This window comes from Xyrauchen texanus, chromosome 3 (genome assembly GCF_025860055.1).
Source record: "Xyrauchen texanus isolate HMW12.3.18 chromosome 3, RBS_HiC_50CHRs, whole genome shotgun sequence".
Lineage (NCBI taxonomy): Eukaryota > Metazoa > Chordata > Actinopteri > Cypriniformes > Catostomidae > Xyrauchen > Xyrauchen texanus.
The window spans coordinates 3,274,528-3,289,439 of NC_068278.1; the positions used below are offsets into that span (position 1 = coordinate 3,274,528).

At 44.6% G+C, this 14,912-nt stretch overlaps 1 protein-coding gene across 1 annotated transcript; it reads left to right on the forward strand.

Moving 5' to 3' along the window:
• Nucleotides 1-3,259: 3,259 nt before the first annotated feature.
• Nucleotides 3,260-3,826, forward strand: LOC127622388 (transmembrane protein 250-like). The gene has a single exon (XM_052096488.1). The coding sequence runs from the start codon at nt 3,406-3,408 to the stop codon at nt 3,823-3,825; it is 420 nt and encodes a 139-aa protein (XP_051952448.1). The 5' UTR covers nt 3,260-3,405; the 3' UTR covers nt 3,826.
• Nucleotides 3,827-14,912: the final 11,086 nt, after the last annotated feature.

A 14,912-nucleotide genomic window follows, 5' to 3' on the forward strand; every position in this document is an offset into this window, starting at 1 on the left:
GAGTGTGATCATTGTACTATGGTGCAGGGTTTATTTCTTTAATTTTCTTTAATTTCTATGTTATCAACATCAACTCCATATGACAGAATTAAATCTAGTGTATGATTATGGCGATGAGTTGGTCCTGTCACATTTTGTCTGACTCCCAAGAGAGTTGGGAATATCGATAAATGCTAATCCTAATGTGTCATTTTCATCATCTATGTGAATGTTGAAGTCACCAACAATTAAAGCTGTATCTACATTAACTGTAAGATCTGATAAAAAAAAAAATATGCGAATTCACCAAGGAAATCAGAATAAGGTCCTGGTGATCTATATACTGTAGCAAGTGTAAAGGACGACATCGTTTTTTATTTATATATATCTGACAGTGTCACATTAAGCATTATTAGTTCAAAAGACTTTTCCTATCATCTGAGTAACACCAAAAACTTCTTCTCGACCCTTCAGACGAGGCTCATGATTATAACAATAACCTGGGGGAGTAGATTTATTTAAACTAATATATTCATCCGGTTTAAGCCAGTTTCAGTCAAACAGAGCGCATCCAATCTATGATCTGTAATCATTTCATTTACAATTAGTGCTTTGGTAGAAAGAGATCTAATGTTTAGTAGCCTTATCTTTATATGATGTTTAACTTTAATTTGTTTGTTTTGTTCAAGTTTGACCTTAATCAAAAATTTTCTTAATGATGTAGTGAGGGTTTTGTTTTTGGTAGTTCGGGGAACAGACATATGATATCTGGGTGATACAGTCTTTATGTATTGTAGTTTATATGACCTGAGTGACATCTCAAGGCAGCTAGCAGACGAACGATTAACCAGTTTTTCTGCTTCTTGACCTGGGCCCCAGTTAGTCAAATACTATCATTATTAAGACTATGAGCTAAATTACTAGAGAGGAGGGTGGCACTTTCCTTGGAGGGATGGTCTAACCTAAAAACTCTTCCAATTGTCTATAAATCATATTCTATTCACCAGACACCACTCAGACATCCAGCCATCTCAGACATTTTTTTATTTGTATTTTCTGTTCTATTATTTTTAATATATTTCTACTATTCATTGCTGTTTTTTATTGTTATTTTATTACTGACTGTTTTTTTTCTCCCCAATTTGGAATGCCCAATTCCCAGTGTGCTCTAGGTCCTCCTGGTGGCATAGTGACTTGCCTCATTCCTGGTGGCGGAGGACAAATATCAGTTGCCTTCATGTCTGAGACAGTCAATCTTATCACTTGGCTTGTTGAGCGCATTACCACGGAGACCTAGCACATGTGGAGGCTCAAGCTATTCTCTGCGGCATCCACGTACATCTCACCACATGCCCCACCAAGATCGAACCACATTATAGTGACTACGAGGAGGTTACCCCATGTGACACTACCCTCCTTAGCAACTGGGCCAATTGGTTGCTTAGGAAGTCTGACTGGTGTCACTCAGCACGCCCTGGATTGGAACTTGCAACTCCAGGTGTGATAGTCAGCGTCTTTACTCGCTCAGCTACCCAGGCCCCAATAGTCTTGTATAATTACTTAAGAACTTGAAATCATTCTTCCATAATTAACATGCTAGTTAGTGTTATTATTTGTTTTGGTTTTGAAGCCGGAATTGAGAATCATAACATTTCATTACCGACTAATTAAATTTGGTATTGTGATTATGTATAGCCTTTATTGTACATGGTAGATCTTTTTGCAATAACATGATGAAAAATGTAATCTCATTATAGAAGTGTGAGCATCCCTGCTGTAAATGGTGGCAATTTGCATTATTTGACTACCATACGTAACATAATATACAATAGCCTCCTCCCCTACCCAGTGCAGTTTACATTTCAAGTTCAAGGAAATCCACTGCTAAAAAAAATTCAAAATAAATAAAAGTTCAATAAATGCATGATGTTTCCAAAGTCAATGTGTATTCGTGTTAAATAATCGTGATCTCAGTATTGACAAAAAAAATCGTGATTAAGATTTTTGCCATAATCGAGCAGAATTCTATCAAACAAACTCAATTTAAGAATATTGATACATGAATTTAGCTTTTATGCATATGAAATTTACTAAATAAAATCATAGCTTTTAAAATACAATTCACAGAGTCAAAATAAGCAACATCATATTTCTTCAACTCACAACTACAATATAACCAGAGGACTTTGAATAATAAAATTTCATTTTGATAAATATTTTGATGTGTATTAGTGCTGTCAGTCAAATCAAATTTTAATTGTGATTAATCACATAATTTTTTGTAGTTAATCACGATTAATCACAGATTGTGAAAGTGATGAAATTTGACACTATATATACTTCTTGTATTTATTTCCAACTTAGGAAGAAAAGAAAACAATATGTAGCAATATAATGGTTTATTAACATTTTCCAAACAAAGCCTTCCACGATATAAACATAGAAATGCTGTAAAATAGCACCAATTCAAGTCACATCAAATGTTTCCCAAAGTCTAAGTGGAAGTTTTACCTTATTGAAAGAACTAGTCCCAACATAGGTTTCATATTCATTGCAATGGGCATTACATCTCTTAAACTTCATCCTCCACTATATTAATCTGCCAGTAGACTGTGGCTATCCACTTTGTTACAGCAATCATGAAGCTGCATTGATGATTCGCGTCAAAGCCAGCATCGAGCCTCACTTTGAACTCACCATGCACCTTACACAGGCTGAACAATACTTGATTTCTAAAGTCCCATCTGGGCTTATTTTGTACTTCAAATAGCGCGTGGAGCTCCTTTCTCCATCATTTTATCACTGAGCTGTCAGAGATTCTTTTATTTAATTAGATAACAACCTCCACGGCTCTATCATAAGAGAGAGCATAACAGTCAACTTTAGTGTGTTAAGACAGTACTGTCCATAGAATGTCTGTGATACCACCACTTATGCTGTTTTATTCTAAGCTTGTAGGCTCTACTTGGTAGAAGGGCTCTGGCACTGTGGAGTGTGCATCAGTGTAATGACTCCGGGTGGACACATAACAAAGTTTCCACCCTTCACATCAGTGTTAATGCTGTATTAACGATAAATGCTTTAATCACATTTAAACACATTAAACATTTTTAATTAATCACACGTGTTAGCATGTTAATTCTGACAGCTAACATTTTTTGCAAAGGGAAAGTGTCAGCTTTCAAATGGTATAATCACAGATAAGTGGTTTATCGCTATGTTCGCTTTATATTTTTTTATGTTTCTTTCCCCAGAGTTGCACTGCTATATAGATGTCCACTGTGTGAGCGGCCATTCTCTGCTCTATAGGAACATCCCATTTGTGTCTGTCCACTTGTTAATTAACAGCAAGTGACCTTGCTATGCAACATGCTCCACCAGAGTTCCTGGAAGCTTCCAGCCAGCGGGCCTTCTTGAAGACCACCCATGCCCGTCATTCCCATCCCGCGGCGGGTCCGCTCCTTCCACGGCCCTCACACCACCTGTATGCATTCTGCCTGCGGGCCATTATGCACCGCTCAGCTCGTGCGCACCAAGTACAATAACTTGGACCTGTACCTGAAGTCCCGATGGATGTATAGTTTTGTCCGCTTCCTTCTCTACTTTGGCTGCAGTCTTTTCACCTCAGCCCTGTGGGTGGCGCTGTCCGCTGTCTTCTGCGTGCAGTATGTCAGTGTGCGCGTTTTCCTTCGCCTTGAGTACAAACTGTCCGTCATTCTCCTGCTGCTCGGCCACAGACAACTGGACTTTGGCATTGTCAATGATCTCTTCATATACAGCATGCACGTGACCATGTTTCTGATTGGTGGACTGGGCTGGTGTTTCATGGTCTTTGTAGATATGTAAAGTTCTGACTGGTTGAATGACAATTAACACTGTGCACACTCTATATGTTATCAAATGCCCTTTGATTTGCTGTATAAGGATGAAGATCTTGGCAGATCTTAATGATGGGCACATTTGTTGTGACACTCAATTTAAAGGTGCTGTGAGTGATATCAGCCATTTTGCAAACTTAACCACTGAATTAGACCACCTCCATTGCTCCAACTGCCCCATCCCCTCTCCAAAACCATGACCTTCAAAGAGATGTTAGCAAACCCCAACACATTAAATGCAAAGAGGCAGAAGCTATAATTGGAATGGTATAGTACTATGCTATTCTCCACATTCGTATGGTTTCTATCACGCACTCCCAGGATAACGCGCGAGCACCTGATCGTTTAACATACAAATCACAATGATGGTGAAAACTAAAAACAACATATCAAGTATAAAATGAGTTCTGATTAATCACAAAAAGACAAATAACTGAAAGTTACATCAACTAAAATAACAGCAGTGTATCTAAAACTGGCAAGAATAAAGCTAAGCAGTACACACTAATCTGCATAATTTATTCATAACACAAAGCATTGCTGGGAATTACAGTGCAGATAACAGTATTATTGGACACACATCTTGCTGAATAATGTGCACACCTGACAGAAACGCAGGAAATAAGTTATGAAAAATATTTATTTGAGTCTTTGAGGCTTATTTTGTGTAAAGGATAGCAGAAACAGCACTTGTCAAATCATTAGGGCTTTTCACGTTTTCTAAAGAATATTCTGCTGGGGAATTCAGACACTGTCGATATAAAGACGTAAAAAACTCACATAGAGTGAAAATATGAGCAATTAATCTGCAAAATAACCAAACCATCCTATCTGCAAAGATCTCTCTAAGAGGTATGTGTTTATTCTTTAAGTTTGTTTACAAAAATATATATTTCGAGGTGCTGTGATTATAGGCCCTATTTAAAATGTCATTTTATTTATAATTGTACATATACTAGTCAATTTTTAACATTACAAATGTTATAAGTTAACATTAGTTAATACAATACGAACTAACATGAACAAACAATAAACAATTGTATTTTTATACATTTACATTAATAAATGCCTCATGTTAATTCAGGCATTAGTTTATTTGTACTTCTAGAAAAAGGTATATTCAAAATAAGGCAATAAAATGGTGACTTGATACAGCATCTAAAATACACATATTCCCTTATGCACACATGTATATTTTAATTTAGGAAAAAAAGCTATTGGACATCTTATGCATCATCTACAGAGCTATACAGTATAGTGCTTCTTTTTTAGTGCTTTCTACTAAAAAGTCACGTTTGCTGAGGTTCTAGGATATTTTGCCTAGGGCCCTACAAACCCACGGGCCGACCCTGCTATTCTTATTATTAAGTGCAATACATCGATTGTATACTGTGTAGAGGTCAACCAATATTGGATTTTTCAGATAACAATAACTAAGGTGTTGGATTAAAGCCAATAACAGATCAATAAGTTGATTGTTTTTAAAAATGATATATTGAATATTTTTGTGTATCTGAAATACAAAGAATAACCAGAAGATAAGATTTGGTGCAGGACTTTTAAATATAAACAAGCCTGAAATACACAGAGGACTCTTATTTTGAAATGTTTTCATCAAAATGATCATGGATTTAAGATTCAATTAAGTATATAGAAATAAACGTTCAGTAATGTCTATGCTTTATATGTATCTTTTTAAACACACCCCTTATTAATAATTGTGTACATTTAGCTCACATAGCTTATTTATTCACCAGATTTTTGCTAGTAAAAGCAACTACCAGTGCCGATTAATTTGCAAAAATTATAAATTGATTGAACTCTCATACTGTGCAGAGAATACAAATGATATATATGCATTTAATTAACAGACAAACTTCTACATTTGCCAAAATGTACAGAATACAACCAGAACACACTAACTGCTGGATATACTGTGTAATATCTGCCACCATCTGTGTTTTGCTTACTTTTTTGGTTTGGTGTTACGACATGGTTTATACAAAATCATTTTTAAAATACATTTTATTTCCAGATGATAACTAGACACCACTCATATGTAATGTTGAGGACGAGGTCATATGCCAACTAAAGGTAGACAGATATATCTGAACCGATAGTTGCTTTTTGGAAGTATAGGTTATCTGCAAAAAATCTATGCCGATAGTTGCCGATAGCTTTTATTTTTTATTCTTCCAATATAACAGCAGCCTCTAGAAGTGAAATTAAAACGATTGCTGACACTTTTTGTGATTTGTTTTGTGATATCTAATCTTTCATCATTGATAATATTCATCCATATTTGTATCCTTGCTTCAATGCATATTTAGAAGTTATTTTGATTAGATAAATGCCAAAAAAAAAAAAGAGACTATATAGAAACAATACACCCGGTTATATATAAAATCCTCAATCTGGTGAATATAGTCTATAAAATCTTAATTTGGTAAATACTTACAGTGAGGAAAATAAGTATTTGAACACCCTGCTATTTTGCAAGTTCTCCCACTTGGAAATCATGGAGGGGTCTGAAATTGTCATCGTAGGTGCATGTCCACTGTGAGAGACATAATCTAAAAAAAAAAATCCAGAAATCACAATATATGATTTTTTTACTATTTATTTGTATGATACAGCTGCAAATAAGTATTTGAACACCTGTCTATCAGCTAGAATTCTGACCCTCAAAGACCTGTTAGTCTGCCTTTAAAATGTCCACCTCCACTCCATTTATTATCCTAAATTAGATGCACCTGTTTGAGGTCGTTAGCTGCATAAAGACACCTGTCCACCCCATACAATCAGTAAGAATCCAACTACTAACATGGCCAAGACCAAAGAGCTGTCCAAAGACACTAGAGACAAAATTGTACACCTCCACAAGGCTGGAAAGGGCTACGGGAAATTGCCAAGCAGCTTGGTGAAAAAAGGTCCACTGTTGGAGCAATCATTAGAAAATGGAAGAAGCAAAACATGACTGTCAATCTCCCTCGGAATGGGGCCCCATGCAAGATCTCACCTCGTGGGGTCTCAATGATCCTAAGAAAGGTGAGAAATCAGCCCAGAACTACACGGGAGGAGCTGGTCAATGACCTGAAAAGAGCTGGGACCACCGCTTCCAAGGTTACTGTTGGTAATACACTAAGACGCCATGGTTTGAAATCATGCATGGCACGGAAGGTTCCCCTGCTTAAACCAGCACATGTCAAGGCCCGTCTTAAGTTTGCCAATGACCATTTGGATGATCCAGAGGAGTCATGGGTGAAAGTCATGTGGTCAGATGAGACAAAAATAGAACTTTTTGGTCATAATTCCACTAACCGTGTTTGGAGGAAGAAGAATGATGAGTACCATCCCAAGAACACCATCCCTACTGTGAAGCATGGGGGTGGTAGCATCATGCTTTGGGGGTGTTTTTCTGCACATGGGACAGGGCTGACTGCACTGTATTAAGGAGAGGATGACCGGGGCCATGTATTGCGAGATTTTGGGGAACAACCTCCTTCCCTCAGTTAGAGCATTGTAGATGGGTCGAGGCTGGGTCTTCCAACATGACAATGACCCGAAGCACACAGCCAGGATAACCAAGGAGTGGCTCTGTAAGAAGCATATCAAGGTTCTGGCGTGGCCTAGCCAGTCTCCAGACCTAAACCCAATAGAGAATCTTTGGAGGGTGCTCAAACTCCGTGATTTCTCAGCGACAGCCCAGAAACCTGACTGATCTAGAGAAGATCTGTGTGGAGGAGTGGGCCAAAATCCCTCCTGCAGTGTGTGCAAACCTGGTGAAAAACTACAGGAAACGTTTGACCTCTGTAATTGCAAACAAAGGCTACTGTACCAAATATTAACACTGATCTTCTCAGGTGTTCAAATACTTATTTGCAGCTGTATCATACAAATAAATAGTTAAAAAATCATATATTGTGATTTCTGGATTTTGTTTTTTAGATTATGTCTCTCACAGTGGACATGCACCTACGATGACAATTTCAGACCCCTCCATGATTTCCAAGTGGGAGAACTTGCAAAATAGCAGGGTGTTCAAATACTTATTTTCCTCACTGTAAATATAGAGCATTCAACTCAAAACTTTCAAAATAAGAATCCTGAAATAAGTGTGTATTCCGGGCTTGTTTATAGTTAAAAGTCATTATTTTTTTCTGGCTATTATTGGGAGTTGGTTGCACAATAGACTGAATCTGGAATTTTGTTCAGTTTGGACTCTTGTAGCCTCTGTCTGTTTCCGTTATAGTATGGAAAGACAAAGATATTTTTTAACATTCTATAAATCCATTTGAAAAACTATAGACTGAATAATCGGTTATCGGCCTATTCGACCTCCTTAGTTATCGGTATCGGCAAAATCCACTGTCAGTCGACCTCAAAGGCCAACTATTGTTACGTCCACACTAATACGTTTTCGTTTGAAAACGAATCGGTTACTAACGTAACCTCGGTTCTCTCTAGATGAGGGAACAAGTATTGCGTAAGCTAGCTTACGCTACGGGAAAGATTCATCTTTTCTGAGATATTGAAGCCAAAAAATTATCCTTAATTTTGTATCCATTGTCAACGCAGTGCGGCAGCCGCAGACCTTGTGCGGGCTAGCTAGCGAGCTCATAGGTTGCTCTGCGGCAACTGCTGCAGCCTATAGACGAGCTTGGGCTAACTCGCGATCCAATGAGAGGCGTCCAGCGCTCACTGCATCAAAGCCCGCCAAAATGGGCGTGACTAGAGTGCATATAAGCGTAGTTCGTAGGCTGGAACCCTGGTTTTCATTGAATGAAGCGAAAAATCGCCGTGGCGGAAGCACGGCCGGTTACGCAATACTCATTCCCTCATCTAGAGAGAACCGAGGTTACGTTAGTAACCGATTCGTTCTCTTACGAGAGGTTCTCTCAGATATGCGTAAGCTAGCTTACGCTACGGGAACCCTTTGTCAACGCCGTGCGCGTCAAGCATCCACTGCATGAGCCCCAGGGAATTAAGGGGGACCCGGGGGAGCCCTTGTGAGTGGGGAATTAATATTTGGCCGGCAAGAGTGCGGGCCAGTGTGTGTAGTACATAAGCACATAGACAGAGCGGCGGTGCCGGTCTGTGTGGAATGTGTCCCATTAATGCAGCTCACCAGGGGAGCTGTAGCGTATTAAACCGCTAGCAATTTAGCCTGCAGAGCGGGTACTTCCAGATTGTAAAATCTGACAAAGGTGGAGGGGGAAGCCCAGCCCGCTGCCACACATATTTCGTGAATGGAAATCCCGCTGGACCATGCCCATGAGGAGGCCATGCCTCTAGTGAAGTGAGCCCTAATGCCTAGCGGGCATGGTATGTCTTTTGACGCGTACGCGGCAGCAATAGCGTCCACTATCCATCTGGACAGTGTCTGTTTCGAGGCGGCGAGACCTTTGGTGCGCCCCTCCAAACGAAACGAAAAGCTGCTCAGAGCATCTGAAAGATGCGGAGCGCGCAGTATACAGTCTCAGTGCTCTGACTGGGCAAAGGAGATTGCCGTTGCGTTCGCTATCAGATGCTGGTAGCGCCGACAAGGAAATGATCTGTGCTCTGAAAGGAGTACCGATCACCTTGGGGACATAGCCGTGTCTAGGCTTTAAAATGACCTTGGAGTCACTTGGTCCAAACTCAAGACACGCAGCGCTAACAGACAGCGCGTGAAGATCTCCCACCCGTTTAACTGATGATAGGGCAGTTAGAAAAACGGTTTTAAGTGAGAGGTGTTTCACATCCACGGATTGAAGCGGTTCGAAGGGAGGGGCTTTCACAGCTTCGAGAACTATAGAAAGATCCCAGATAGGAACCGATGGGGGGTGCGGAGGGTTCATCCTTCTAGCTCCCCTGAGGAAGCGGATGACCAGCTCGTTTTTACCCTGTGACTGGCCATGCAGGGGTTCAGCGAACGCCGCGACGGCCGCCACGTACACTTTGAGCGTGGATGGGGATCTGCCCTTATCCAGCAGCTCTTGTAAAAACACGAGCAGCGGCGATACCCCACATGTCCGTGAGTCCAGGTCTCTGTCGGTGCACCATTTTGAAAACACAGACCATTATGACGCATAGTCTTCTCGTGGAGGGGGCTCTAGCGTGTATGATGGTGTTTATTACTCCTTCTGGCAAAGCGACGGGTAGTCGTTGATCACCCACGCGTGTAGCGCCCAGCGCTCTGGGTGGGGATGCCAGATCGTGCCGCAAGCTTGCGAGAGGAGATCTGCTCTCACTGGGATGGGCCACGGGGCTGTCAGTGACAGCTGCGTAAGCTCCGGGAACCATGTTTGATTCTCCCAGCGTGGGGCTATGAGGAGCACCGAGTGGCACATTTCCCTGATCCTCTGCATTACCTGTGGCAATAGCGAGACGGGAGGGAAGGCGTAAAGCGGGCGGTTGGGCCAGTCCTGGGCCAGTGCGTCCTCGCTTTTCGAGAAAAATATTGGGCAGTGAGAGTTCTCTTCTGACGCAAAGAGGTCTATCTCTGCTCTGCCGAATTTGCGCCATAACGTCTGGACTGTTTGAGCGTGCAGGGACCATTCCCCTGGGGGAATATTGTCTCTGGACAGTCTGTCTGGGCCGTCGTTCAGGTGGCCTGGCACGTGCGTCGCCCTCAGGTGGCACTGGGACCAACTCAGTATGCGTTTTCGGCGAGATACAGCTCCCATCGTCACTCCCCGCTGGTACCATTCGGCCACTGTCCAGGGCTGCAGAGCTGAGATACAGGTCTGAGTCACTCTGATCGGCTGGCGGCCTGTGGCCCAAGCCCAGCGAGATGCACGCGGTGTTTAGCCAATGCTGATGCGGGCGCATGCACAGTAAACCCAGCTGAAGTACTGCTGCGGCTGAGGCCATGTAACCTAGCACTCTCTGAAATTTTTTCAGAGGCGTGAGGCTGTTCATCTGAAAGGACGCGTCTAGTCGCTGAACACGGCGCGCACGCTGTGTAGATAAGCGAGCCATCATGGCCACTGAGTCTAGTTCTATTCCAAGGAAGGAAATTGCCTGACTGGGCTGTAGTGAGCTCTTGGTCCAATTGACTGCAAGGCCCAAACTGTTCAGATGACTGAGGAGAACTGTCCTGTGAGACAGGAGCTCCGTATGTGATTGTGCCAAAATCAGCCAATCATCCAAATAGTTCAGAATTCGCAAACCCTGACTCCACAGGGGTGCGAGCGCCGCGTCCATGCACTTCGTATGGTCTTCGTATGGTACTCGAAAGTACGGGGTGCTAAGGACAGGCCGAACGGAAGGACGGTGTATTGATAAACCTGGCCGTCGAAGGCGAATCTCAAGAATGGCCTGTGACAGGGATTTATCTGAATCTGAAAGTATGCATCTTTCAGATCGAGAGAAATAAACCAGTCCCCCTGGCGCACATGCGCGAGGAGTTTGCTGGTTGTAAGCATTTTGAACGGTCTTTTTGCAAGCGCTTTGTTCAAAACCCTGAGATCTAATATTGGTCTGAGGCCGCCGTCTTTCTTGGGGACAAGAAAATAACGGCTGTAAAACCCCGACTCGCTCAGAGGCGGTGGCACTCTCTCTATGGCCCTTTTGCACAGAAGGTTTGCTATTTCTGAACGAAGCATGCATGCTGCTTCCGTGTTCACAGTAGTTTCGAGCCACGCTCTGAAGCGAGGAGGACGGCGATCGAACTGTAGCAAATAGCCCTGTTTTATTGTGCTTAACACCCATTCGGATATCCCTGGAATATCTTCCCACGCTTTGAAGCGTAATGTTAGAGGGTGAATGGCCAAATCGCCCTGATTGCCGCGACAGCAGCTGAACAGAATGTGTGAGCGTGCTTAGTGTGTTTATGCATGACTGCTCGCAGACAGCAGAGACAGGCTGTTCTGTGAGTGACTTCCCGATTGGGGTAAATGGGGAAAGAGTCACATCTGATAAGTGATGTGCGAGCATAGTCACAGGCACGGGACTTACATGCGGAGAGGTGTTTGCTGGCCGTGTGACAGAGCGGGCAGAGGAGGGACGCGCGACGGGCTCGTGGGCGCGTTATTAACTCTAACACTCGAGCGGTTCGTAACCGCTTTATGTGAGTGTGCTCTGATAGGGACACGGGATGTGTAATGCTTGTGTGTAGGGGCGAACACTGGGTTGTGGGCACATTTTCTACACATAGGTCATGTTTGCTCTTTACAAGATTTCTTTGGGTCGCCGTGAAAACAGCGTTTGAGCGCAGGCAAGCGGGTGTTAACACCAGCTTGTTGGCTGCTGAATCTACCACTGTAGTAGCCTGAGAGAAGGGGAATGACAGGGGGCGAAGCTTTGACGGTGGTCCGGCCGCGGCGGGACTGATCCGTCGTTTTGTCAACAAAGCTAGGAGGACTTCGGTTGTTCAGGTTTCAGCGCGATTCTAGGCCGAGGCCCGTGGGGCGGCTGTCTGAGCGCAATCGAGGGCGGCCGCCCTGTCGACGCTGAGAAGTCTGGCTTTGCTGAGCTGGGCGTTGTGAAGAGGCTCGTGCAGGAGGCTCACGTGGGCGGCCTGCAGAGGAGTTAGCGCGACGAGGCAGAAAGAGATTCATGGCTTGTGTGGCTTTTTGGACCTCTGAAAACCGGTCAATGATACCACTCACCGCGGAGCCGAAGAGACCAGATGGAGAGAGCGGTGCGTTGAGGAACATAGAGCGCTCTGCTTCTCCCATGTCGGCTAGCGTTAGCCACAGATGTCTCTTGGTCACAGTCAGCGCAGCCATGCACTTCCCTATAGCTTGGGCTGCAGCTTTGGTAGCGCGGAGGGCGAGGTCCGTCGCACATGTCTGCAACCGCCTCTGGATGCCTGCTTTCCTCATCCCACTCCCGTAGAAGGTCCGCTTGGAGGATCTGTAAAACGGCCATAGAGTGCAGAGCAGATGCAGCTTGGCCGGCGGCGGAATAAGCGCGGCCAACACAGGCGGAAGTTGTTCTGCAGGCCTTAGACGGGAGCACTGGTTTAGACCGCCATCTCGCGGAGGGCGGGCAAAGGTGTGCTGCTACCGCATCCTCGACCGGAGGGATGGAAGCGTAGCCCTTCTCGGTGGCGCCGTCCACCGAAGCAAGAGAGGTGGAGACGTGGGATCGGACCCTGGCCGAGAAAGGCGCGTTCCAAGATTTTGAAAGCTCGGCGTGGAGTTCCGGCAGGAAGGGAGCGGCCCGGGTAGCGGGTGCTGCACGGCGGCGGCTCTGAAGAAAGCAGCCGTCGAGTCTGTTGGGTGCCTGCTAAGGGGGCGGTGACCACTCGAGCCCGAGGCGGTCGACGGCCTGTGTGAGGAGGCGTGTTAGTTCCCCTTCGACTCCGGCGCGGGTCCTGCTGGATTCCTGGGCCGAGGAGGAGGCGTGTGAGCCTGACCACTCCTCGTTATCTGAAGCCATGATGGAACACGCTTCTTCGTCCGAGATGGCAGCAGAGCAGCCGCTCAGCGGCAACTGCGTGTCCCGGGTGGGCGGGGAGGGTGAAGGCGATGCTCGAGGGATGGGCTCCGGCGAGGCAATCGCTTCTACCACTGGTTCCACAGCCTTTGAGAGCGCCGCTTTTTTCTGCGCGGCTGAATAGAAGGCGGCGCGGCGGCTTCGGTCCTGAGCGCTTTCGAGTCGAGCCCGCAGGGTCGACATCGGCAGCTCCTCGCAGAGATCGCATCCGCCTTCAGCGAGGGCGAGCTCTGCATGCCCCAGTCCCAGGCAGAGAGCGCAGATGATGTGGCGGTCTCCGGTGCTGAGAGGGGCGCGGCATGAGGCGCAAGTGGAGCGAGGCATCTTTAAAAAGACGCTTGTACTCTTTTGTGAAGTTCTTAAGAACTAGCTTGCTTTAAAAAGGATACGTCGCCGGATGGCGTAGCTCGCAGGACGGCTGAAGGTGGCGAAGACGGCCGGCTTCTTCGAGCACTGTCCACGCTTGCTTGATGCTCCTCGAACGGTGACGCGGCTTCTGGTTCAGAGATGCGAAGAGCTTCGCTGAAGAGATGAAAATCAGGGTTCCAGCCTACGAACTACGCTTATATGCACTCTAGTCACGCCCATTTTGGCGGGCTTTGATGCAGTGAGCGCGCGGACGCCTCTCATTGGATGCGAGTTCGCCCAAGCTCGTTATAGGCTGCAGCAGTTGCCGCAGAGCAACCTATGAGCTCGCTAGCTAGCCCGCTCAAGGTCTGCGGCTGTCGCACTGCGTTGACAATGGATACAAAATTAAGGATAATTTTTTGGCTTCAATATCTCAGAAAAGATGAATCTTTCCCGTAGCGTAAGCTAGCTTACGCAATACGAGAGAACCTCTCGTAAGAGAACTCATGTTTTTCTCGACTTTTTGGCCTTCCGTCTACATTGAGACAGCGTTTCTGACAGCGAGAGCTGAGATATCTGAAAACGATGATGTATTTGTTGTCAGGTGACACAGACATGTGATCCATTCAACCCAAAACAATCAAGCTGGCGGCCCTTGTTTTAGCGGTCTGATAATCACTTTGATAGCGTTGTTAAAGATTAATGTTACTGTTACGATCCCTTGTTGTCTGTCCCGTGTTTTCCGTTTCACTTATCACGTTCCATGTCACCATCCCTTGTTGTCTGTCCCGTGTTTTCTGTTTCACTCATCACCGCCGTCTCTGTGTTATTGTCCGCACCTGTTTGTTATTTTGTTATCACCATGTCTGTCTATTTAAACCCGCTTGTTTTCCCTTTCCTTTGTCGTTCAGTGACGTTACATGTTCTCTGCTAACCTCTCTCCCTGCTGTTCACAGTTTATGTTCGCTGTCTGCGTGTTCGTCCGAGGATTTCCCTGCTGTTCGTGTTTCCCGCTGTTAACCCGTTCGAGGATCTCCCTGCCTTTCGTGGTTGTTTCGTTACCTGCACCCCGTCTGTGTTTAGTCTAGTATTTTGGTTTCCTTTTCCCATCGTGGACCTTTTATTTGCTCCTGTGTTTGTAATATTATCATTTGCTTGTGAATAAAGACGCGCATTTGGATCCTTGGTCTGTCTTCTCCTGACTCCCCACATCATAACAGTTACTTTGTACAACTTTCACATTACATTCCTTCAGGAAATTTACTCAGAATTGCGGTCAAC

Bases quoted from the DNA above. Each gene is read 5' to 3' on its own strand.
- LOC127622388 (XM_052096488.1), top strand. From the start codon at position 3,406: ATGCCCGTCATTCCCATCCCGCGGCGGGTCCGCTCCTTCCACGGCCCT.